Source organism: Bos indicus, chromosome 2 (genome assembly GCF_029378745.1).
Source record: "Bos indicus isolate NIAB-ARS_2022 breed Sahiwal x Tharparkar chromosome 2, NIAB-ARS_B.indTharparkar_mat_pri_1.0, whole genome shotgun sequence".
NCBI classification, from domain to species: Eukaryota; Metazoa; Chordata; class Mammalia; order Artiodactyla; family Bovidae; genus Bos; species Bos indicus.
In genome coordinates this window covers 116155354-116183201 of record NC_091761.1, presented here as the reverse complement: position 1 = coordinate 116183201, position 27848 = coordinate 116155354, and the positions used below count along the sequence as shown (strand labels likewise).

At 38.4% G+C, this 27848-nt stretch overlaps 1 protein-coding gene across 5 annotated transcripts in view; it reads left to right on the top strand.

The window, feature by feature from the left end:
* The window catches only part of SPHKAP (SPHK1 interactor, AKAP domain containing), a 191832-nt gene that overhangs the window by 54519 nt on the left and 109465 nt on the right, over positions 1 to 27848 (top strand). For 4 of the 5 annotated variants that reach the window (XM_070773334.1, XM_070773336.1, XM_070773348.1 and 1 more), the window contains exons 2-3: positions 1175 to 1280; positions 21061 to 21168. In XM_070773334.1, coding sequence (XP_070629435.1) covers positions 1175 to 1280; positions 21061 to 21168 — 214 coding nt within the window. The remainder of the gene's footprint in view (positions 1 to 1174; positions 1281 to 21060; positions 21169 to 27848) is intronic. The other variant, XM_070773344.1, reaches the window with a different exon arrangement.

Genomic DNA, 27848 nt, shown 5'->3' with positions numbered 1-27848 from the left:
CAAATGGACTACATGCATGCAATATTTGACTTATGGCTAATTGCAATGCAGTGAAAATTGACTAATTCAGAACCTCAGGCATGAGGCTTATAGGTTATTTAGAAACACAATGTTTATTTAACAGATCTTCTGTTTGGTGCTTCTTAATCTGAAGGAAAAAATTCTATATGTTGGGTTGATACTTACATAAAGAGTCATTAGACAATATTTCAAAAAATGTGTTTTAATGAATTGTACATGTTCTATGTAGTCAACAACCACAAAAATAAAATATGTAGACTTGAGATATCAGTATACTTTCTTAAAATCTAGCTTTGCATATTTTCAGAAGAAAATTATTCAGCCTAATTTAAATATACAAGAAGCCCTCTGAATCTTAATATTTCTCAGCTCAGCTCAGTAAGTCACTCAGTCGTGCCTGACCCTTTGCAATCCCATGGCCTATACAGTCCATGGAATTCTCCAGGTCAGAATACTGGAGTGGGTAGCTGTTCCCTTCAATATTCTAAAACTATTTTCTAAAAATAATTTTGATTCTTATCATGTCTTGAGGCTGTAAGCAATTTCAGATCTTTTAAAATATGTATACACCCCTGTATATAGTCAAGCCCACCAAGACTTGACAGGAACAGGGGAGGAGGATTTAAGTCTAGAATTTTGGAGACAAGAAAGTTAAGATACTGTCTCCAGTCACAGGGATGATAAAGAGATGACCTGTGTTTTCTAAAGCTCATGTTCTTTTCATGGTACCACACTGCTTCCCAATTAAAATTGTTTTCCTCTCATTTGAAAAAATAATATGAGTATTTTTTATGTATTCATTTTGGCTGAGTAGAAATAATGTGACAATGGAAAGAATATTACTTGGGTTTTAAAACTGCCTGCTTAAGAAAATGTGTCAGCTCTGCTAGAACTCATGCAGAGGTGTCCATCCACAGTCCGTGGAGGGCGATGGGTCACAATTTTATATTCAGAATGGACTAGGTCATCGCGGTTCCGCCAAATACAAAAATGAAACCAGCAAGGAAACAAATATCAATGTCAGCAGAAGGTTTGCAGTGTCCAGCTCAATCTGAAAAGATGATTTTGCATAAAGCGCATTGTGCTTCTTTCTTTCTGAATATGCAGATGACTCACTGAATGTGTTCTCTTTTGTGTTTTGGGGAACAAACAGCAGCTTGGAGTCACCCCTGATGTACCAGGTTCCGGAAACGCAGCAGGGCAGCGCCAGCGCCAGCTCGGGAAGTAGCCTGGGCGGCTCCATCACTGCGTGTAAGAAGGTAACGCTGCCTCTAACACCGCTCTCTCTGAACTGATTGAGCTGATTGAACACTGGTTTGAGTTTTCAAGCACTTCTTCAAAAGCAGAAAGAGCAGTAAAACCACACAGCAAAATCATGCACAGTATGCTCATGGGGATAACCCCCTGATGATATTAAACATGTAATTCATGGAAATGATCAGAAAACTCAAGCATTTCAGAAAGGTCTGATTTAAAAATTCTAAGCCTCCAGTCATACACAACACCTCCAAACTTTTCTAGTAGCTCTTCCTAAACTTAACCATGGGTAAGGGCTTCTTGGATCTCCTTACAGAAAAATTTTCATGGATTTTGAATGGACTCAAACTTATTATAGTAAGCTCCTAAGTCTATATCTAAGAAAAATACATTCATGGCTGTTTTCCTTTAGCTGTTTTCTTAAAGGGGAGGGTACGCTTGGTTATTTTAATAGGAACAGAATTGCATTTCCTAGAGTAAAGATTTTAGAACTGATAAACAAATCTTGCTTTCAGACACTTGTAGAAAGTTGCCATTTGAACAACATAAAATCATCTAATTTAACGGTCCCATTTTTCAAGCCAACCTAACCCAATTTCAGGCCCAGAAATTTAAAGCCAAATGCTCACTTACCTATTTAATGCATTTGTCATTATTTGATGTTGAATTCCAGAGGAAAGTATATTTCTTTTCTTGAAAACAAAGAAAAATCACACTGGATTATTTCATTTATTGCTAAAAAAATTTCAATTATAAAGAATGCTTATGGTTATACATTAAGACAAATTATTTTACTGATCATGTTTTATATGTATATTTAATTATGATAACATAATGTACGTTATATATGCATATATATTTCAGTCTATTGATTACTGTTCTGAGTGAATCAGCAGTATTCACTGTTCATGTGATTTTGTATAGTTTTCAAGTACCAAAGAAAACAAATACCTTCAATAAAGAACATACATTGATTATAAAAAAAAGTAGCATTAAACATAATCTTAAAAAAGTATTTGCATGCATATATTCATAACTAAATATAAAAATAAATGTGCCTGATTAATTAAGGCACACGTGTTATATAATCCTATCTTACTATCACGTGTTACATAATCCTATTTTCTCTCCTCTTATAAAATTCTTGTAGAGGATTCAAAGCTATAGATTCCAGATTTTAATGCAGAAAACTGAGGCCCTGTAACACAAACTGGTTTTGAGTTGCTTATGAAAGAACTAAAGCTGCAGGTTTCAGGCCCTAAATATGGTCTGTTCAGCTCTGTAACTCTAAATTATAAAGTCACCACCAGATGCTATATCTTTCATAAGGCTAAATTATTTTTAATTTATTCTAACTTTTGAATAACTCTATTTCTATTGATTAGAATTCCAGTGGCATTTAAAAGAAGGATTGAAGCCAGACTGCCTGAATTTGACACCCAGTTCTAGGATTACTAGTTGTGTGATTTTGAGCAAATTACCTCTTCATGCCTCAATTTGCTTATCTGAAAAAAGATATTATTACCCATTTCACAGGGTTGAGATGCAGATTCTTCAATGAGTGTATCAATAGGAAATGCTTAGAACAGTGCCTGGGATACTATATATATATTCAAAAATAAAGATTACCTATAACTAATATTAGTCTAACGAATGGTTTTATCAACTGGTAAACAGTGCCAGAAAAATTCAATATTAGCATTACCATGCTAAGATAGTTAGTACTTTATGATCTGTTATTTCAATTATGCTTATTTCCCTAGAAAATAGTCATATTCATTTTTTTTTTAAATCATGTCTAGAAGCTAATGAACTAATAATAAAACCATTTGGGACTGAATAGCTTCTAGAAAAAGTAAAACAAATTCAATGATCTATTCTAAATGATCTATTATATATGCATATATATATATGATTTTAAGTTTTTGAATATAATTCTACTCATTCCACAATTATTTCTAGAACAACTGTTATTAGGCTGAACCATATAAAATTCGCTTTTTATTGATCATTTATCAAAAATGACCAAATATGGGTAATTTCATACAATCCAACCTAAATACATTTAAAATTTTGTTAGCTCCTAAGGAAAGATAGGGGCTTCCCTGGTGGCTCAAATGGTAAAGAATCTGCCTGCAATGCAGGAGACCTGTGTTCAGTCCCTGGGTTGAGAAGATCCCCTGGAGAAGGGAATGGCAACCCACGCCAGTATTCTTTCCTGGAGAATTCCATGGACAGAGGATGCTGGCGGGCTACAGTCCTTGGGGTCACAAAGAGTGGGACAGGACTGAGTGACTAACACACACACACACACACACACACGCATGCACACATGCACAGAAAGATACAAGGATAGATCACAAATGGCCCCCACTCTAAAAGAATTTACAATATGGTTTGGGAGATTGTACTGGTTTCTGATGTGAAAAATCAAGCAACAAATAATAAGTTAAATAATATAACTGCAGTGACATATCAAGATAGTATAAATTAGGTGACAGATGAACATTATGGGTATTTATAGCTGAGAACACAGAGAGACACTGGATTTGTAATAGACAACAACCTTCAAAAAGAGAAGTGGATGTTAATTCAGACTTTGAAGTGTGAATAAGATTTGAATAAGTGAAGAGATTATTCAACTAAATTTAAGAAGGTGGAGCCAAATTAATGTAGGAGAAGCCAATACTTTTGTGTATGGCAATATTTTTCTAATATTCATGGTACATTCCTTTCATTCTTAAGCTTATGTAAACATTGCATTTTAAGCCAATTTAGTAGCCTTATATGCCGTAGGTTATACACCATGTGGACTCTGATTGTTTTTCTCGCCTTCCAAAACGTAGCTCACCAATATTTCTTCTTCTTTGTGTCAAGACCATGGCCCCACAATAAAAGGCATGAATATTGAAACTTAATTCCTTTATTTTATTTTTATATGTAACTACAGTTGATTTAAGTGATCATGATTATGTTTTCATTGCATTAATCACAGGTCACAGGATTGGGGAAGTAAGGATCTGTATGTTCACAATTGCACATATATGTTCTGTACAATAATTACAAAAAGAGTAAGGACAGTTCTGTCTTAGAAACAGCAAGACTGTCCAGCCAAATCTCTACTCTTCACAATGAATCAGCCTTCAGTAAGAGCAACACGGATAATTGAAATCTATTGGTAATTCCCCAAACTCATTTTATATAATAGCTTCATCTTCTTCTCCATCAAACCTTCTTATCAGAACTGACATATTGTTAAATTAACCAGTAGAAGAAATAAAACAAGGGTCCAAAAGATAATGCATTGGTTGAATAATCAGCCTCTGAAAAATTGCAAATTGACCAAATGCATTTCATATGCTGTATGCTTGATAGTGAATCTCTGAGGTTTTTGGAATCCTATCCAGGTTCAGTTGCTTTAGTTTCTTGTTGTTAAGGAAATATGTCACTGAATGCCATAGCTGTGAAAAGGCCATACCATTAGGAAAAAGAATTTAGTTGTCTTATTTGAAGGACCACTTCTTATTTAACTCCGTAATATATGTGTTTATTTGAGAGGGACTGTCTTTCCCCAGAGCTAAGATTACCATATCGTTCAATCACAGCTAATATATACTGTCCTGGCATTTTGTTGATAGAATCCCCTTTTGCTCTCAAAAATTCCCTGGTATGCACAGTGTCATATGATTATCCCAGCTCTAGCTTCAGAATTATTCTTTCTCTTCTTTCTCCCCTTCCTCTAAGTGCTATGAAAGTTATCAGATAAACTCACACTGCGGTGTTAGTAACTACACATCTTAATGTTGTTGTAACAAATAAAAATCTGTTTTTACTTAACTACTGCTACTGCTGAACTCGTATGATTATCACCTCCCTCGACTGACATTGGCAACTGAGCCTATAGAGCCTGGACACGATTTCAGAATTCTATTCTTCACAAAGCATCAATCCATCCAAGTTGCGATTTAAGCTAACTTTGATGTCACCCTAATTTAATGAGCACCAAGACCCATCTAATTCTGTTTCACTGACTATGCTAAAGCCTTTGACTGTGTGGATCACAACAGACTGTGGAAAATTCTTAAAGAGATGGGAATACTAGACCATCTTTCCTCCTTCCTGAGAAATCTGTATGCAGGTCAGGAAGCAACAGTTACAACTGAACATGGAACAACAGATTGGTTCCAAATAGGGAAAGGAGTACATTAAGGCTGTATATTGTCATCCTGCTTATTTAACTTACATGCAGAGTACATCATGCAAAATATTGGGCTGGATGAAGCAAAAGCTGGAATCAAGACCTCCGGGAGAAATTTCAACAACCTCAGATATACACATGATACCATTCTAATGGCAGAAAGTGAAGAGGAACTAGAGAGCCTCTTGGTGAAGGTGAAAAGAAGAGTGAAAAAGCTGGCCTAAAGCTCAACATTCAAAAAATGAAGATCATGGCTTCTGTTCCCATCACTTCATGGCAAATAGATGGGGAAACAATGGAAACAGTGACAGACTTTATTTTTTTTGGTCTCCAAAATCACTGCAGATGGTGACTGCAGCCATGAAATTAAAAGACGCTTGCCCCTTAGAAGAAAAGCTATCACAAACCTAAACAGTGTATTAAAAAGCAGAGACATTACTCTGCCCACAAAGGTCCATCTAGTCAAGGCTATGGTTTTTCCAGTAGTCATGTGAGAGTTGAGAGTTGTGAGAGTTGAACTATAAAGAAAGCTGAGCACCGAAGAATTGATGCTTTTGAACTGTGTTGTTGGAAATGATTCTTGAGAGTCCTTTGGACTGTAAGGAGATCAAGCCAATCAATCCTAAAGGAAATCAACCCTGACTATTCATTGGAAGGACTGATACTGAAGCTGAAGCTCAGTATCAGTCCTATACTTTGGCCACCTGATGTTGAAGAGCCTACTCATTAGAAAAGACCCTGAGGCAGAGAAACATTGAAGATAGGAGGAGAAGGGGACAACAGAGGATGAGATGGTTGGATGATGTCACCAATTCAATGAACATGAGTTTGAGCAAGCTCCAGGAGATGATGAAGGACAGAGAAGCCCGGCATGCTGCAATCCATTGAGTTGGAAAGAGTCAGACATGACTGAGTGACTGAACAACCACCAGACCCAGGGGAGTTTTAATGTATGCAGTGTTGTTGTTGTTCAGTTGCTAAGCATGTCCAACTCTTTGTGATCCCATGGACTGCAGCACACCAGGCTTCCCTGTCCTTCACTGTCTGCCGAAGTTTGCTCAGACTCATGTTTATTGAGTTGGTGATGGCATCCAATCATCTCATCCTCTGTTGCCCTCTTCTCCTGCCCTCAATCTTTCCTAGCATCAGGATCTTTTCCAATGAGTCAGCTCTTTCCATCCGGTGGCCAAAGTATTGCAGCTTCAATTTCAGCATCAGTTCTTCCAATGGATATTCAAGGTTGATTTCCTTTAGGATTGGTACGCAATATAATGCATTTAAATGATGAAATTCTAAATACTGCCCGGGAGAAAAAATGAGAGAAAGAAAGAAAGCTGCTGGTGAAGAGGGGACACTGGAGCCCTCCATGGTGTCTTTTAAAATTGTTTCTCACCTGGACATTCCCTGATGTTTCCTTCCCTTTTGGATAATTCCTCCTTACAAGACAAACACAACCACCTTTGTTAAACTGAATCATATGGATTTCCCTTTAAATAAGCTAAATTATAAATGTTATCCTTTTTTGTCTATTAAACACTAAATGAAATGTCCTTAATATTCTCTTTATAATAAATCAAAATCTTTTATCTAAAGGGAGGCAGTATGGGGAGGGAGGTGGGAGGGGGGTTCAGGATGGGGAACACGTGCACACCCGTGGCAGATTCATGTTGATGTATGGCAAAACCAATACAATATTGTAAAGTATTAGCCTCCAATTAGAATAAATAAATTTATATTCTAAAAAATCACTAGCCAAAAAAAAAAAAAAAAGGCGGGGGAGACAGTAAAGTGCTGTGTAGCAAAGCTGAACTTGGAATCCAAAGTCCTGAGTCAAATTTCAGGTTTCTCGTTTTACTGTGTGATCTTAGACCAGTGATGTAACATATCTGACTCAGATGTCTTAAGGGTTGGGAAGCCTTCATAACAACCCTTAAGACATCTGAGTCAGAGAAGTTACATCACGAGTCTAAGAGCTTGGACTTCCCTTGTAGCTCAGCTAGTAAAGAATCCACCTGCAATGCAGGAGACCTGAGTTCTATGCCTGGGTTGGGAAGATCCCCTGGAGAAGGGAAAGGCTGCCCACTCCAGTATTCTGGCCTGGAGAATTCCATGGACTGTGTAGCCCATGGTGTTGCAAAGAGTTGGACAGGGCGGAGCGACATCCATTTCCACTTCACTCTGACTGGTTGCTCAGTGGTAAAGATTCCGCCTGCCAGTGCAGGAAACAAGGGCCTGACTCTTGGGTTGAATAGATCCCCTGGAGGTAGGAAATGGCAACTCACTCCAGTATTCTTGCCTGGGAAATCCCATGGACAGAGGATCCTGACAGGCTACATACAGTTCATGGGGTTTGCAAAGAGGTGGACACGACTTAGTGACTGACAACAACAACATGACATTTATATGCCAAAAGCTTTGTGTAAGTCTTTAGTACATAATTCATGCTTAACAAAAATTAATTTTTTAACCAAAAAATAAATAATCTTTTGTTGTTGTTTAGTTGCTAAGTCATATCTGACTCTTTTTGGACCCCATGGACTGTAGCCCACCAGGCTTCACTTTCCATGGGATTTCCCAAGCAAAAATACTGGTGCGTGTTGCCATTTCTTTGGGGGATATTCCTTACCCAGGGATCGAACTCACATCTCCTGCATTAGTAGGTGGATTCTTTACCATTGAGCCACCAAAGAAGCCCACAGGGTAAAATTTATTTAAGTAGAATTGACAAACTAATCTGGATGTACCACACAATGTGCTTTCACTGTGTTGATATCTGTTGGACTCTTCTCTAGTTTGAAAACATTATGAAAGTGAATTGAAAGTGCTAGTCACTCAGTCATGTCTGACTCTTTATGACCCCATGGACTGTAGCCCACCAGGCTCCTTTGTCCATGGAATTCTCCAGGCAAGAATACTAGAGTGGGTAGCCATCACTTTCTCCAGTGGATCTTCCTGTTCCAGACATCAAACTGGAGTCTCCTGCATTGCAGGCAGATTCTTTACCATCTGAGCCATCAAGGAAGCCCCTTGAAAGCACTATAGTCGATGTATGTCCACAAGAGCAGGGCATTTTTGATTCATCATCAAAAGTCTGCTTTACATCACAGACTGAAGATTTGTTACTCAGGATATAGTAGAACCAACTGTATGAAAAGAATTTTGGAGAAAAATCAACACCTCAAATATCCTTCTCTTTTTAAGTCATGTTAATTAAATCCACCCTAGAGTTGGACTTAACAAAGGCATCAGACTGAAAACAAGTCAGGTTCCCAGAGGCAAGATTTGATCTTAACATGACATCTGATCGTCTCTTTGAAGCTTCAAAAGCATGCTTTGGCTTGACTGACCTCTTTTAAACTGACTGAAATTTGCTGTCAACAGTGGCACAGATACAACTGAATAAAAACAGAATGGAGGCCTCTTGACATTTTACCTGCTCTGATATTGCCCTGCTCTGTAAGATACATTTCATCTCAGCCCATATCTTTTTGATGACATGTAATTAAGAAAAGCAATTTAATTAATATGTTCATGCACGAGCATACAAATTGAAAGACTTTTTCAGAATCCTATCCTTTTCTCTAAAGATGTTTTTATTAATCAGAATTGCATTGCTCTTGGCCAAAAGCCCCAGTAGTAACTCCAGGAAGTACATGATGGAAAATAGCTATAATAGTCTGTATTTGTAGAAGCTGTTTCCTTAAAGGAAGGAAGGGCCTTTAAAATATATATAACTAAGCAAGTAAAATTTAAAACAAGGCCAGCATAATTGGGCCATAATCACCTTTCTGTTGAAGGCTTTCCCTCTGGGATGTAACCCACTCACAGATCTAGAAACACTCTTCTGATCAAGCCACCTGTTAGCGATGTTCAGGTGCACCTTCTGAAACCAGAGAATGGCCTCTTCAAGTTTTGTCAAACAGCAAGGTGTCTTATTTTATTGCCATTCTACAGGAATAATCAGAGGCATTGAAGAAACAGGGAGATTTTTAAGAAAAGAAATGGATATCTTCCTAAAAGTGGTATTTGAAGATGGTTTGTCTAGTAGTTCTAAAGGCAGTTACTTAGAGAAAAATGAGAGTGAAATCTAGGATGCCAGAAGAAGCATAGCTTATATGGATGGGAAAGCAGGGAGAAGAGAGGCAGACCCTGTCTACAGAAAGCGAGAGGAAGGAAAAGCAAGCTCTGGGACGAGACACACGAGGAAGTCAAGGTCCATAGGATTCCATGACATTGAGAGTTAAACAGAACCACGAACTCTGTTTGAGCCAGGACATCCATGAGTGGTGAGTCATTGAGGTCACTGGGAAGAGGAGCTAGGAGACAAGGTATTGGGTTCACAGGTTCAGATTTAGCCCAGTTGCATCTGAAGAGCCAGCCACAAAATTCCCTCTGGGGGTCATTTCACTGACTGCCCAAGGAAACATCTACCTGTCCTGAGCCACACTAACATCTAGAAAGCTTCAAGGTTGCTCTGAGGCCAGAACACAGATAATGAGGACTCTGGTGGGGATTCATTTCCTCTGCCATCAGCAAAAGCAAATTGAAATGATAAACATCTTCTCTTGCCTTTAAAGCAGCGTGGTCTACTTTGAACTAGAGAGGTGTACTACATGGTGAGTTCATTCTTTGACAAATGTCAGTTCAGTAATCTTAGGTGGGAAACTGTTTAAAACTATCAATTATGGCTCATTTTGCAATCTGAATGTGATTCAGCGTCTTATTCCAAAAGTCAGGACTTCCATTCAGGATTCCACACCACCTCTCCTTCCTGCCAACAACTGCTATATAGACTGTTTGAGACTCCAATACACTAGTTTTTCTGTTCTCTATAATTCATTCCTTGAGCATCCTCCCTGCTATGTGCGAAGAACTCCTAGAAGGATTTTGCAGTGCCTTTATTTCTTTTTTTTAACCAAAAAGTAGGGCTCTGAAAACTCAGAATAGCTTAGAACATTTTGTGGAATGGAAGGTGATGTTGCGCTGTTGAAACCAGGCAAGTGATCTTTTTTTTTTCCTTGAATTATTTTAATTGCCCCAAACCTTTGTATTAGCTATTCAAAATTTCTATTCAAAAATGGAAAGGGTCTATATTTTTAAAATACCTAAGATGGAATTCAGAACTCTCTTCTTTTCCCTTCAGGCATTTAAAATATCTTACCATCCACGCTCCCCATCACTAGCCTTTTGTTTTTTCTCACTTTCCCCTTAGTCCTCCATCTAAGCATCCCTTCGACTTTGTAGCCTGGAGTAAACACTCTGTTCCCCACCAGTCCTAAGAGGCTTCACTTTCCCTGTATCCTGCCGGGCTTGCCTTTCTGATAAAAGTGCTCACTTTTCAGTTCTGCTAGTGGCAGGGTGGGAAGAAAGATTGTGACTCGGATAAACTTGAACAATCCTCCTTAAGAGCCTTCTGGTTCATGAATCCCTGAGACTGAGTCTCTGCTGTGTGTGCCTGCATTTACTAGGCTTTTCTCTGTGTCTAGAGAAGGAGACCCATCTTGAAAGACCCAGATCAGGGCTCTTCCTCTCAAGGATGAAGAGCATCCAAGAAGCAGGTGTGTCCCTTAGCAAAGTGTGTGTCCCTCTGCTTACACCTTAGAAGGCAGTTGTTCCCAGCAGCAAAGAAAAGAGTCAAGATGAGAATTGCCACTTTCTTATAATTAAACCTGTCATCTCTCAGTTGTGTCTGACTCTTTGTGACCCCAGGGACTATATATAGTCTACGAGGCTCCTCCATCCATGGGATTTTCCAGGCAAGAGTACTGGAGTGGGTTGCCATTTCCTTCTCCAGGGGATCTTCCCGACCCAGGGATCAAACCCGGGTCTCCTGCATTGCAGGCAGACGCTTTACCCTCTATGCCAAAGGCCAAATACACAGACCAATACTCAAGTGTTGCATGGCCAAACGCGCTGTCCCTTTGATGAGTAGCAAATCTGCACCATGTACACTTTGCACAAAAATCATCCAAAGTCAGTGGCAGGCCTGGATGTACATTATGGGATTCCCTGGTGGCTCAGATGGTAAAGAAACCACCTGCAGTGAGGGAGACCTGGATTTGATCCCTGGCTTGGGAAGATCCCCTGGAGGAGGGCATGACAACATCCTCCTGTATTCTTGCCTGGAGAATCCCCAGGGACAGAGGAGCCTGGTGGGCTACTGTCCATGGGGTTGCAAAGAGTCAGACATGATTGGAGCTATTTAGCATGCAGCTCACAGAGATGTACATTATAGATTTTCCTATATGTGTTCTTTTTTTCCTGTATTTTGCTTCTCCTAACATGAAAAATCCTATTTCCATAACAGGTCATATCAACATGACAGCATTACATGGCACCTAAATAGAAACTAAACAGAAATTAATCAGCTATCTTCCATTTATGTCTAATTTGATGCTATTTAAATCAGACCATTCATAAGTTATGCTATAATTGCCTTTACTGAGTATATCTGTTTCTGTAACTCTTGCATTTTATGCTTGAGACAAACTTGGTAATCATTTTCATGTGGAAAAAGCTCTGATCAGCTTTCAGAGCATTCTTCAGCCAGCTGACATCTGTGTGGTGTGGAGAAGTAAACAGCGTGGCTTGATACTTCTAAATTGTCCTCTGTGCTCCTACACCATTCTTGTGATTGCATTGAAATACAATGTAACTTCCAGGATACAAGTAATTGTGTGGTGCAGAAAAACAGAAAGCTACTTAAAACTGCCTACCTAGTTCATTTCTTGACGCATTAGGATACACTCTGGGCCAAGATAATGTACAAAATCTCCAGATTACATCCATGGGAACTGTAACTTCAAAGGAGAGAGCCCTCTTGTTCATGAAACATTTCCATTTTATACTCAGAGAGATACTTGCACGTGTGACATTTGTTGGAAGTACTTGTAAATCAGTGTGTTGCTGTTATTGCTTAGTGGTTAAGCCATGTCTCACTCTTTTGCAACCCCATGGCCTGTAGCCCACCAGGCTCCTCTGTCCATAGGATTTCCCAGGCAAGAATATTGGAGTGGGTTGACATTTCCTTCTCCAGGGGATCTTTCTGACCCAGGAGTCAAACCTACGTCTCCTACGCTAGCAGGCAGATTCTTTACCACTGAACCACCAGGGAAGACTGGTATAAATCAGTATATTTCCTGTTTACCAGAGGCAAGCTTAGTTAGACTGGGTACATATTGCTAACAGCATCCCATAGACAAGGACTCTGCTGCTATAAAAGTGCAGTTTATCTGGAGGTTAGTATGTTTACAATGAAATACGAGAGTGTCACCTTCTTTCTTCTCTGGGACTATTCCCTCCCACTCTACTCCATAGTCAAGAAAGAATTGCAGATCCACTGCCAACCATTTCCTTCCCAAACTTCCAAACCAACAATACCTTTGATCTGGTGCTATCGAGGTTCTTTGCTTCTTAACAATGGAGAATTGCTAGTTCCAAGGTCTTAACAGAACTCCATTTTTTCCCAATACTTTTGCAGCAATCAGTTATAAGATTGCTACTTTGTGCTAGGTGTCAACCTTGTCGTGAAAGAATGTTTCACATCCAACATGATTATTCATACTTTGAAAACAGTTTCCCCTTTTTGTCAAAGGAAGCTAAATACACAAAAAGACAGGCAGTCAGCCAGAAGAATCATCATTAAAAACCAAATGTTATCTTAATATTTCATTCAACCTTCCGAGAAACTGAGACTAAACCACTGAGTGTTCTGTGCTGCTTCTTTCCTCCACACAATCATTTTATTTCCAGTCTGTTTCTTTGTCTTTTCTTAGAAATTCAGTGTACTTTCTAAAGCATAAGAGTTTCCCTGTGAGGTAATGGAAAAATATTATCCCAGAGTGGAAAATAAAAGATTACAGAGTTCTCAGGAAGTTCCCTAAGGCACAGATTAAATCAACATAAAATTAAGTATGTAAAGTGACACAAAATCTTCTGACTTCTAATTCAGTGTATCTGGTGGAGGTAGGTTTGTAAGCTATTATAAAAATTTAAGCAAACAATTAAGCATTACTTGAGCCAGTGACTAAATATCCAAAAATTTTAATTAAACATTTTCTAAATTAAAACTTAGAGTACTTCATGATGTTAAAGACTATCTGGCTCCCTTAGCCATGAATTTCTTTTCAGTGGAAGATAAAATGCCCTTTCTCATCCCTTCCCCAACCATTCACACTGCACCAGCCATGATGGATTCTCTGCTGCTCTTCAGCATCAACAAATGCATTTCTGCTTTGAGCCTCTGTTTTTTGCTGGTGATCTCTGCTGAGATGCTCTTCCTTCAGGTGGGTGTGTGGCTGGCACTTCATTTCTTTCAGATCTCTGCTCCATGTCACCCTCACAGAAGCCAGAAAATACTTCCCCAAACTGTACCCCTTACATTTTCATTTCTTTCTCTGGCTTTATCATCACAATGGTCACAGTAGTTTTCACAGAGCATATATAAATATGGAAAATTTATTTGATTGTGGTGGGTCCTCCCTTGGCAGAATGAGAACAAAACTCTCTGCTTTCTCATGATTTTTGTTTTGCCCACCCCCCGATTGCTTAGTAAATAAGCAACATCTTCTAAAAACAGTAGGTGTTCAACAAGCAGCCATTGAATGAATGAATGAGGGAATGAAAACAACATGGATGGCTTATCCTTCTCTTGGAAATGATATCCCAAAGTTAGTATCAAATGTAGAGTCTATTTAATGCTTTATGATTGAGGAATATGGTTTGCACCAATATAGAATCTAAATTAAAATTTTTAATTTAAAAAAAAGGAGAAAAATCTTTTAAAAATAAAAGGAAAGTAAGCCATGATGAAATACCATGGTGCACCAAGTAGAATGGCTAAAACTTGAAAACAAAAACTGACAATACCAGGTAGTGACAAGGATGCAGAGCAACTTGACCTCTGATGATGGGAATGAAAATGGCAAATTCACTTTAGAAAACAGTTCATCAGTTTCTTACTGAGTTACATCACTGCCTAGTAATCTCATTCTCAAGCAGAGCAAAAACTTAAATTCAGACAAAAACCTGTATGTATATATTTATAGCAGCTGTATTCATATTTGGGCTTCCCTGGCAGCTTACCCCCAAATAGAAACTACTCAAGTATTCTTAATCTAGTAAATGGATATTTTTGAAAATATGCATACATCCAAAAAATGGAATACTGCTGGCAATAAAAGAAAATTAATACACCCAACTAAATAAATAGATAAATCTTAAACACATTACGCTCAGTGAGGGGAAAAAAAAACAGGTCACAAAAAGGCAACAAACTACATTATTCCACACATACAACATTTTAGAAAAGGCAAATTTTAGAAGTAGATATCAAATCAGACTGCCAGAGTTTGGGATTTGGGCGGCCTTTCGACTAAAAGGAGCAGACGTGAATTTTGGGGGTGATGAAGCTGAACAGTTGTTCTACATTTTGATTGAGATGGTGGTTACACAACTATGTGGTTTCTTCAAAACTCATAGAACTTTACACAAAAAGGTGCGTTCTATAGGAATGCGTTATCTCTATGAATAAAATGTTATCCACAGTAGAGATACCACTGTTTATTGCTGAGCAAATATATAATAGTATTTAGTGAGTAGCTACCTTCATTCTTCCCTAATATCATTTTCATCAGCTCTTTGGCATCTTTTTTTTTTTTTTTTTTTGGATTCACTGTGCAGCATGTGGGATCCTAGTCCCTGACCAGGGATCAAACCCTCACCTGCTACATTGGAAGGTGGAGTCTTAACCACTGGACCACCAGGGATGTCCCAACTCTTGGCATCTCACTATGCAAATCTAATTGACCTGCTCACTTTACAATCTCTTTGTGTAAGGAAAATTTAATTGAGTTTCCTAGAAAAAGGCTAGAACTGCAGTAGTGGTCTGGAGAGTCTTCTCTGAGGAATACTCAGGACTCTCCTAATGGGCTTATCTGGCTTCCTTTATCTTATTGCTCCTCTTTCTTTTTCTTTCCTTATCTCCAGCACACATCCATGGAAACTGTGTACCACATTTGAAAGAATGATTTTTCTTTAAACAGTGTTTCCAAATCTTTTCCACATTATGATACATATTTTTAAAATATTTGTTTGGAACTCCAGTAAGCAGATGGTCAAGGGTGCTTGCCCTAGAATGGCCAACCGGGCGCTGTCCAGCCTTCAGACAGCTGAGTGCATCTCAAAGTCCCAGCACTTCTCAGCTTTTCTGAGTCCACTTGTTTGGGGGTGGGAGGGAGAGTAAATCTGTTGCTGAAGATGAATGAGCTCGTTGTTCTGATGATGTTATTCAGTTGAATAACATTAGTTGTGATACCTGTCGTTGCTGTTGTTGTTGAGTCACTTAGTCGTGTTCAGCTCTCTTGCAGCCCCATGACTGTAGCCTACCAGGTTCCTCTGTCCATGGCATTTCCCAGGCAAGAAAACTGGACCGGGTTACCATTTCCTTCTCCAGGGGATCGTCTCAACCCAGGGATCAAACCTGTGTCTCCTGCATTGGCAGGCAGGTTCTTTCCCACCTAAGAAGGTTCTGAGCTGGGTTCCGGGAAGCCCCAATCATGATACATACATTAGGCAAATACAGTATTTTGTGTGTGAAATTTTCTCTTTTAAGAGCATTGATGTTGCTTTACATCATGATACTTAAAATTATCAGAAAAAAAATTTGACAGTATTTGATAGTATAGAACTAGAAATGTGACGAAACTTAAACTGCTGTCTTCTCCAATTTAATTACTTTTATTAATTTTAAAGCATTGCTCAGTAATATTTAGAGCTGTGTTCAGGTTACCAAGAATCCATCCATGTTCAGGTGCATGGATTCCATATCAATTGCAACTTGGTTTTCTGTATAAAAACGGAAAATCACTGTACAGGAAAGCAGAATGATCTTTCCTCATTGTTTAGGACACAACGAAATTTTAAGAGAAAATGTGTCATTATTATTTCAAACTTGTGAATGCATAGCATGTTTGTCCTTAGCTCTTCATCTGAAATAATTGAACCTGCAGCTAAAAATAGCAGATAAATGAATGAGCCATGGAAAGCCTGGTGAGTTTTTCTTTTTCCCTACCCCCATCAGAAAGTGACTCTCTTCAGGGAGATTATATTCATAAAGCTTTAAAATCATTACACTCTCAAACACATATTCTTGTTTCAAGCATTCTTCTTTTTTTCTAGCGATTTGTCTAAACCATTACACCAAAAGCTTTTCACAGGTCAAAATTGCTTAACATATGATGCTAAATGGTTTACTGATGCCTGCATTTTTATTCTCTTTGCTTATTTGCTTCATAATATATTTGGGAATGGGAAGGGCAGAAGGAACAAAAGGAGAAGAGAGGCAGAGAATTACTGTTGTTCCAGAGAAGGGCACTTCAGATCACATGATTTCATTGTGTACAAAGGACAACTGAGCCTGGGAGCTGGTGGGTAACCTGACCACACAGACAGTAGGGCCAGAACTAGAACTCAAGCCTTCTGACCACGCAGACCAGGTCCCTGAGGGACAGATGGATAAGTGCATAGACACATATTTGGTAGAACTGGAAGATGAGAAATTATGTAACTTTACTACCTTGCAATGGAGCAATCTGTTATGCGAGCTTTGGGACCAGAGAGACTGGTTCACAGAGTGTGAAGAAAAAGTATAAATCGCTTGAAGTCTGGGCAAAGAGAATAATAATTTTTATAATAGCTGGTGTTTATTGGTGCTTTTGAACTGTGGTGTTGGAGACTATTGAGAGTCCCTTGGTCAGCAAGGAGATCCAACCAGTCCATCCTAAAGGAAATCACTCCTGCATATTCATTGGAAGGACTAATGCTGAAGCTGAAACTCCAAAACTCCTGGAGTTGGTGATGGACAGGAAGGCCTGGCATGCTGCAGTCCATGGGGTTACAAAGAGTCCGACAGGACTGAGCGACTGAACTGAACTCATGTTTCTTGAACACTTGCTACATGCCAAGAACTATTTTAAGCACATGTCACATATTAGCCCTCAAATTCTATTTCATAAGTCTAGGTGTTTAATTCAGGTAATAACTAAATAGGACCTTAGCCCAGAGAGTTCTCAATTAAATGTAGCATTTCTTGGTCAATAATTAAAGAATATAAAGTATTAAATAATGAATAATCTCTAAATATCTCTAAATAAATAGTGAAATTTAATTGTTGATAAAATCAAGTAAGCTATTTTTTAATTATAAGTAAAATTCACATTTTAAAGTTACACAGGGAATGATTATTCTCACAAGAGACATTCTCTTCAAAGTATTTGTTGTTAAGCAATTGAAAGATGTAGGCTTCATTTTAGTTATTTTTTAAATGCATGATATATTTTATTTTTCAGAGCAGTTTTAGGGTCACAGCAATACGTGAAACTGAACTTACACTTTTTAGGTCAGAAGATTTGCTAAAGAAGATTTGTCTTCACACATCTGAAATGTTTTCAATGTACTAATTTCAAACAAAGGCATCCAATTTTCTATTTTCCTTTGTGAAAGTGAAGTTGCTCAGTCGTGTCCAACTCTTTGTGACCCCGTGGACTGTAGCCCACCAGACTCCTCCGTCCATGGGATTCTCCAGGCAAGAATGCTGGAGTGGGTTGCCATTTCCTTCTCCAGGGGATCTTCCCAACCCAGGGATCAAACCCAGGCCTCCAGCATTGCAGGCAGACGCTTTAACCTCTGAGCCACCAGGGAAGCACTCTTTTCCTTTGTAGTTCATATCAAACAGTAACAATGAGAACCATGTACTGAGAGGATGACGTACCATTTTGCATACTGCTGTGTTTGACACACGTCGTCTCACTGAATACCCCAGTGATCCCACCTCCAAGTAGGTGTTTACTGTCTGCATTCACAGGTGTAGAAACTGAGACAGAACTTAAATTGGCTATCCAAGGTCTTCTTGCTACTAATGACCAGGACAAGATTTCAACACAAATCACAAATGTCCGTTTTCTTAAATTCTATTCTATGGTGGAAGTAAGAGTGAATGGCAGTGGAAGAAGTGAACTGAGAATCTTTTTCTACTTCAAATAAAGTTAATCTCGATCAATGGTTCTCAATTTTAATGTTTCTGAAATCAAAACTCCTTTGCACTAAAAAAATGTTGGGGATCTTGTGAAAATTTTGATTATATGGGTTGTTCTTACTGGTATATTCCATATTATAAATTAAACCTAAGAAAAGTTCTGCATATAAGCAATATCATATCATATTTGTCTTTGACTCACTTGTGGAATCTAAGAAAAATGATACAAATAAACTTATTTGCAAAACAGAAACAGACTCAGAAACTTCGAGAACAAATTTATGATTACCAAGGAGGAAAGGTTGGAGGAGGGATAAATTGGGATTTGGGATTAACATATGAACCCTATTGTATAAAGTAGATAACCAACAAGGACCTACTATATAGCACAGGGAACTCTGCTCAATACTCTGTAATAACCTAAATGAGAAAAGAATTTGAAAAAGAATGGATACATATATATATATAACTGAATCACTTTGCTGCATACCTGAAACTAATGCATTGTTAATAAACTATACTTCAATATAAAATAAAATTTTTAATTAAAAAAATTAAAAATAACTTTTTCGATTTGCCAAATTGTATTTTCAGAATATTTTGATGAAGTCTGATGCCACATAGAAACAAAAATACCAGAACTTGTGCATGTGTGCTAAGTCTCTTCAGTCATAACTGACTTTGTGATCCTATGGACTGTTGCCCACCAGGCTCCTCTGTCCGTGGGATTCTTTAGGCAAGAATGGGAGTGGGTTGCCATTTCCTTCTCCAGGGGACCTTCCCAAACCAGGGATCAAACCCATGTCTCTTATGTCTTCTGTATTGGCAGGCAGGTTCTTCACCGCTAGTGCAACTTGGGAAGCCCCAACAAAATCTTAAAGCAGCTAAATAAACGTATAATTCATAAGAAAAAAGCCAAGAAAATTCTAAATACATATTTCTTTAATCTTGAAATAACAATTAGAATTTAAATAGCCATAATTTATTACTTAAAAATAATTTAAAAATAAACATACTGCAAGTTAACATACATATTTTTATGGCCAATACCTATGTTTTCCAAAACAAAACAGTTTAGTGAGAAGACTAACTTTATTTTACATTTTTAGCCAATCTCCTTAATATCTAACTTAAAAGAGCTTGGCTAGACTCTCCTATTTGCTTCTGCATTTAACCTATTACATTATCATACCTCGTGTGGACCCTGGAGAACTCCACTGAGTACTCAGGAGACAATTCAGTTGAAAAGAGAAAATAAAGACAATATTATTATAAAAATAATTTGACCACTGGACTCCAGGAAAGACCCCAGGGGCCTCTATAGGTCCCAACTCACACTTGAAGTACCACAATTTTTAGATAAACTCTAAGAGACCTGAAAAGTTCCGTCTCGAACTTTCATCTCCAGTGATAACTGAAGTCTATCCACTGTCTCTTGGTATTGTTCTGGAAAAGAATGATGAAAATTTGTTATCTCCAGAATAATAAACCTTGAGGGGGAAAAATATTAAAATATCATGTGGCTAACACAAAAATGTTATAGAAAAATGTGTCAGAATTATATTTGGTTAACTCAGTATGCAGAGACAAAAATTAAAGTATTTTTATAGAACAAAGGAAGACAATCCTTCAGTGTGCAAATGAAATATAATCGAAGTGTCATTCTATTCTTGTGGCAGTAACCAAACTGATTAAATCTATTCTATTACTTAAGTGAAGGTGATTGGCAGACATGTGTCCTAATAGAGTAGAGAGTACCAGGAGAGCACTGGAAATCTTATATGAGAAAAATCTTATACAATATTTGACTCGCATTAAAACATCAGAAGCTGAATCATTTGGTTGTTTATGAGACTACATCTTTAAAATGTTTCAGTTCAGAAATAAGATTTTTCTTTATTTCTTTAAAATCAAAGCCCAGAAACAAGACATTTGTAAACCATATTTGGTGTTGTTAATTTGTGTATTGAAATTCACTTTGCATTACCATACTGTTTCTACAAGAGAAATGGTTGTTGTAATGCATTTATTTATTCCTAATAATTTTTAAACTTAGTGTAGTACCCTAAATGCTCTAAAAGAACTGTGCCTTATTTCATAGATAGGTTAGCACAGCTGGAAATCTAAAGAAGAATAATTTTATTATTGCACCAAATGGAGAAACACTACATTTCAATCAAAAGTATTCATAGAATGTAAAAGAGCTCCAACACTTAAATGAAGTGTGATCCCCATTGCCAATTGAACCATATCCCAAACAGTCATTTGACTGCAAGTTATGCAAAAGTCACAGGTACACTGAAGTTTCCAGATGTTGAATTAGATGAGAGAAGAAACAACAATATTCACGTCAGTACGTTCCTTTAAAGTGGATTCTTGGTTGATTGTTTTATACATTTTAGAGGTGCTATTATCCTGGAAGTATTTTTTTTTCCTAATATCCAGATGCTATGAGGCCAGCAAAACACTTCTAGATTCTTTAGAAAAGAGCTCTTTGTTTAAATAGAAAGTCTTGCCAGTAGCTCTGAGAAGGTTTTCTTGGTTCCCTTAGGTTCTCCGCAGTAATAGCCTGCTGGAGTCTACAGACTACTGGCTGCAGAATCAGAGAACACCCTGCCAGATTGGTTTCGTGGAAGACAAGTCTGAAAACTGCGCTTCTGTAAGTAAACACAGCTCCGGGGCTGAGGGCTGAAAAAGTGGGGAGTTGCGAACCTGCGCTCATGAGGACCTAAGCACTTAATACAGCATTGGGAAAGTAACCTTTTGAAAATACGTAATTGGTTTATACAGAGGGTGACAGGCCAAAGCTCATAATTCTTCTGCTTTTCTCATTTCAACAGGCAAATTAATCTTACCAATTCTCTATCCATGTTGTTTTTATTTTTAAAACAGAAAAAGATTCAGAAATAGAATTGCATGATGAGAAACAAAAGCCTGGTCAAGAGCTCTCTTAGATTATTTTCAATATATTTTATCACTTCTTCTAATAGGTATTTTGCAGCGTGAAAACGGTAAAAATGTTCTACCACTTTCATATGTTATCATCATTATTTGAAAACCTTTCAACATAAGAAATTACAACCATGAATTTTAATATTCTGTACTGTATCTGAGCTTTACGTATAAAAACCCTCCTTTTCAAGGGAAGAGATGTTCTTATAGATAAATGTTTCTTGTGGCTTAGATTGTAAAGGCGTATTGTTGGTATGAGAAATCAACACTGTGATCTCTCCTTCCTTTATGAAGTAGTCTGCTTCCTGTATGTTCTACAAAGCTATATGTTTCATTTTAACTGAAATTACCTAGCTCTTATGGGGTCATAATTACAGAAATTGGGGGAGAATATTTCCAAAGAGGAGAGAAATGTAGTTCTCATGACTAAGTTGAGAGCATCAGCTCAGAGCTATTCCTAGAAGTAAGTTGCATGCCAGCATTTATGTTAAAAGAAAAAAAAAGAAAAAGAAGAAGCTGAAAATGGGATGGAGAAGCTTTTTAAATATAATGAGCAGAACCAGAATTGGCAGACAGAGAATGTAAAACATTTCACACTGCAGAGTCTCATAGCCCAAGGAAAACAGAGTCCATTCAACACACTTAATTCAATCTCTTTGTTTAGGCAAAATGATTTGATTGTGCTATTTTGGGGACTTTTTAATCCCTTGTCCAGAAAACCAGTTGATGGCTAAAAATCTTTGGTGAAAACAAAAAGGATTAGGTGGTGAGTTTTTTAACAGCGATACCCTCTTTGGAAATTCAGGTCTAAGATGCGGTAGAAAAATTCAGACATTTGCTGATACTAATCTCTAATTATACAGCTATGAATTGCAAAAGGGAGAGAAATGGAGAGGAAAAGCTATCAGCATCTACACTTCAGTCAAAGGCTTCATCCTGGCAGCTCCTATCTAAAGGAATCTGTCATTTGCAGCAGGCACAAAAGTTGAGGCACTAACAATTGCATAATAAAGGGCAAGGAGGCCTTTTCTAAACTTTATATTTTGGGAATCTGTATTGAAGACCTACAATTAGAAATGATAGATTTATAGCCAAAGTTAAGATTACCATTGGATCTTAGATCTCCCTAAGCGTAGGAAAGTTCTACTCACAACCCCTGCCCCAATCTCAAGGAACTCACATTCGGACATAAAACTGTATGACTTTCTTTCTTAATTCTTTGTCCCTTTACAGTTTCTAATGACGTCAGTGAGTTTGAGCTAGCTGATTCATACTGTCTTTATGGTTCTTTCTATTCCTCCCCAAAGGGGAAAAATCTAAACACAAATAAAAGGCATACTGGAAGGTTTATTTTTCTGCAAGAGTTTATAATAAATGAAACTGACTCAGATGTTGAAAATTGTCCATGACTGTAAACTTTAAAGAAATTTCAGAATCCCTATGAAAAATAAACCTTAATCTCCTAAAAAGTACTTTGTAGTTTACTTTTTCTTAGTTTACAAGTCCTTTCTCTCTTAGTTGGCACAGAAACAGTCTAGACCTGGACATTGCTGAAGCGACGCTATTATCTAGAGGGAAACAGAGCTGATCTACAGCAGTGGTCGGCCTGCCCCTGGTGGCCCAGCAGTACAGAATCCACCTGCCAATGCAGGAGATGCAAGAGATTCAGGTTCAATCCCTGGGTCAGGAGGGAAGATCCCCAAGAGATGAAAACAGCAACCCACTCCAAAATTCGTGCCTGAAAAATTCCCTGGAGAGAGGAGCCAGGTGGGCTGTAGTCCATGGTGTCGCCAAAGACTCAGACATGATTTAGTGACTAAACAACAGCAAGGACACAGCACTGGTGGAAAGGACAAGAATTTCTTGCCCAAAACAGCTACACACAAGGAAGAAGTAGCCACATGGTCAGGGGAAAAGTACATAATTCGTCTTCCAAGCAAATTCTCCTCAGTAGGATAAACATGAAAGTGTAGTTTAAGGAAACCATAATACTGTGTTTTAAAATAATATCTTCATTAAAGTCTAGTTTAAGAAATTATTCTAAAGAGATTATCCTGAATCTACATCTATTAACGAATAATCACAACTGAATTCTGAGGACCCTCTAGCAAAGTTGCCGCATATTTTATTACTTTGTACTCTGTTCTAACTCTGGGGGATGCTCCGCTGTGTTAACTGTTGCTTCTTTAAGTCATTTCTTCTAGATCAAACTTTGTATACAGCTGTTTCACATCCAGTTTTGATTGGCTTGTTATCCATCATGCTAAACTCTTAAGTATCTGGATTTGCAGTTTCTCATGGCACCCCACTCCAGTGCTTCTGCCTGGAAAATCCCATGGACAGAGGAGCCTAGTGGGCTGCAGTCCATGGGGTCGCTCAGAGTTGGACAGAACTGAGCGACTTCACTTTCACTTTTCACTTGCATGCATTGGAGAAGGAAATGGCAATCCACTCCAGTGTCCTTGCCTGGAAAATCCCAGGGATGGGGGAGCCTTGTGGGCTGCCGTCTATGGGGTCACACAGAGTCGGACACGACTGAAGTGACTTAGCAGCAGCAGTGGCAGCAGAACTAAGTGCTTCAGAGTACCAATATTTTCTGAAGACAAGATCTTCATTTAAAATTTTTACTGAAGGACAGTCTCAGGCATGGAAGCCCTTCAGGGTGTTATGGGCATGGGTCAGTACAGCTGTTTGTTCTCAAGCATCAAACGAGCTTCACAAATCAGATTTGACCATTATCTCAGTAAAGAACTGCTTTCACTTTATAGCTAAAATGATGTGTCTTAGTGAGCTGTCTGAAACTATCAGAAATACAATAAGTGCTCTGTCATGATCTATATGGGAAAAGAATCTAAAAAAGAGTGGATATATGTATATGTATAACTGATTCACATTGCCTTACAGCAGAAACTAACACAACATTTTAAGTCAACTATGTTCCAATTAAAAATCAAAAATATAATAATAAAATTAAAAAAGAAATATGATAGGCAAGCCAAACTTGAGAGAAATCTGACTCAGAAGCCCCCTGAAAGTCACTCTTAATATTTTTTCCAAAAGAGATTAAATATGAAAACTGTGGTTTTGCTTTTGTAAATAGAGTTGGCTCCGCAGATGGCTCAGTGGGTTCAGAATCTGGCTGTAATGCAGGAGACACAGGAGATGTGGATTCGATCCCTGGTCAGGATGATCCTCTGGAGGACAGAATGGCAACCTGCTCCAGTATTCCTGCCTGGAGAATCCCATGGACAGATGATCCTATGGGCTACAGTCCATAGGATCACAAAGAATCCGACATGACTGAACGACTGAGCACGGAGCACAATCAAACTACATTATGTTTTTTTATTTCTGATTTGCCATTCTGGGGGAAAAAGCATATATTAGCCTTGGAAATTTTTTAAATCTAATTATTAAAAGAGGAATGTAGAATAATAACGTTTGAAGCCAATATCTAAATCCAGAAGCTGAGGCATTATCTTAGTAGAAGTCCTTAACTTGAGTGGTAGGATGTGGATGTTTTAGGAAGCCTGACATTTTTAAATTAAAAACTAATTTAGTTACTTTTTAACCCCCTATTTCTCTTTCAGTTCAGTTCAGTCGCTCAGTTGCGTTTGACTCTTTTCGACCCGGAGGACTGTAGCACACCAGGCTTCCATGTTCATCACCAACTCCCGGAGCTTGCTCAAACTCATGTCAGTTGAGTCAGTGATGCCATCCAACCATCTCATCTTCTGTTATCCCCTTCTCCTCCTGCCTTCAATCTTTCCCAGCATCAGGGTCTTTTCCAGTGAGTCAGTTCCTCATATCAGGTGGCCAATGCATCACTCCTTCCAATGAATATTCAGGACTGATTTCTTTTAGGATTGAATGGTTTGATCTCCTTGCTGTCCAAGGGACTCTCAAGAGTCTTCTCCAACACCACAGCTCAAAAGCATCAATTTTTCAGCACTCAGCACTCTTTATAGTCCAACTCTCACATCCATACGTGACGACTGGAAAAAACGTAGCTTTGACTACATGGACCTTTGTTGGCAACGTAATGTCTCTCTGCTTTTTAATATGCTGTCTAGGTTGGTCATAGCTTTTTTTCCAAGGAGCAACCATCTTTTAATTTCATGACTTCAGTCATGCAAATCATCTGCAGTGATTTTAGAGGCCAAGAAAATAAACTCTGTCACTGTTTCCATTGTTTCCCCATCAATTTACCATGAAGTGATGGAACCAGATGCCATGATCTTCGTTGTTTGAATGTTGAGATTTAAGTCAGCTTTTTCACTCTCGTCTTTCACTTGCACAAGAGGCTCTTCAGTTCCTCTTCACTTCCTGCCATAAGGGTGATGTCATCTTGCAAATCTGAGATTATTGATATTTCTCCCGGCAATCTTGATTCCAGCCTGTGTATTATCCAGCCTGGCATTTCTCATGATGTACTCTGCATATAAGTTAGGTAAGCAGGGTGACAATTTACAGCCTTGGCGTACTCCTTTCCCCTTTGGAACCAGTTTGTTGTTCCATGTCCAGTTCTAACTGTTGCTTCTTGACCTGCATGCAGGTTCTCAGGAGGCAGGTCAGGTGGTCTTATATTCCCATCTCTTTAAGAATTTTCCACAGTTTGTTGTAATCCACAAAAAGGCTTTGGCGTAGTCAATAAAGCAGAAGTAGATGTTTTTCTGGAACTCTTCTGCTTTTCCTATGATCCAACAGATGGCAGTTTGATCTCTGGACCTCTGCCTTTTCTAAATCCAGCTTGACCAACTGGAAGTTCTCAGTTCATGCACTGTTGAAGGCTAGCTTGGAGATTTTTTAGCATTCTTTGCTAGCTCACATACTTTGCTAGCATGTAAGATGAGTGCAATTGTGTGGTAGTTTGAATATTCTTTGGCATTGCCTTTCTTTGGGATTGGAATGAAAATTGACCTTTTTTCTGTCCTTTGGCCACTGCTGAGCTTTCCAACTTTGCTGGCATATTAAGTGCAGCACTTTAACAGATAGCTTCATCTTTTAAGACTTGAATAGTTCAGCAGAATTCCATCAGCTACACTAGCTTTGTTCATAGTTATGCTTCCTCTGGCCCACTTGACCTCAAACTCGAGAATGTCTGGCTCTAAGTGAGTGATCACACCATCGTGGTTATATGGGTCATTAAGTTATTTTTTGTATAGTTTCTCCGAGTATTCTTGCCACCTTTTCTTAATATTTTCTGCTTCTGTTAAGTCCATACCATTTCTGTCCTTTACTGTGCCCATCTTTGCATGAAATGTTCCTTTCGTATCTCTCATTTTCTTGAAGAGTTCTCCAGTCTTTCCCATTCTGTTGTTTTCCTCTGTTTCTTTGTATTGATCGCTGAGGAAGGCTTTCTTATCTCTCCTTGCTGTTCTTTGGAACTCTGCATTCAGATGGGTATATCTTTCCTTTTCCCTTTTGCCTTTAGCCTCTCTTCTGAGCTACTTGTAGGGCTTCCTCAGACAACCATTTTGTCTGTTTGCATTTCTTTTTCATGGGGATAGTCTTGATGCCTGTCTCCTGTACAATGTCACAAACCTCCATCCATAGTTCTTCAGGCACTCCTCTGTCTATCAGATCTAATCCCTTGAATCTATTTGTCACTTCCACTGTATAATCAGAAGGGATTTGATTTAGGTCATACCTGAATGGTCTAGTAGTTTTTCCCTACTTTCTTCAATTTAAGTCTGAATTTGGCAATAAGGAGTTCATGATCTGAGCCACAGTCAGCTCCCAGTTTTGTTTTTGCTGACTGTATAGAGCTTCTCCATCTTTGGTTGCAAAAAATATAATCAGTCTGATTTTGGTATTGACCATTTGGTGATGTCCATGTATAGAGTCATCTCTTGTGTTGTTGGAAGAGAGTGTTTGCTATGACCAGTGAATTCTCTTGGCAAAACTCTGTTAGCCTTTGCCATGCTTCATTTTGTACTCCCAAGGCCAAACTTGCCTGTTACTCTAGGTATCTCTTGACTTCCTAGTTTTGCATTCCAGTCCCCTATGATGAAAAGGACATCTTTTTTGGGTGTTAGTTCTAGAAGTTCTCGTAGATCCTCATAGAACCATTCAACTTCAGCTTCTTCAGCATTAGTGGTTGGGACATAGACTTGGATTGCTGTGATACTGAATGGTTTGCCTTGGAAATGAACAGAGATCATTCTGTCATTTTTGAGACTGCACACAAGTACTACATTTGGGACTCTTTTGTTGACTATGATGGCTACTCCATTTCTTCTAAGGGATTCTTGCCCACAGTAGCAGATATAATGGTCACATGAGTTAAACTCACCCATTCCAGTCCATTTTAGTTTGCTGATTGCTAAAATGCTGATGTTCATTCTTACCATCTCCTGTTTGACCACTTCCAATACCTTGCTTCAT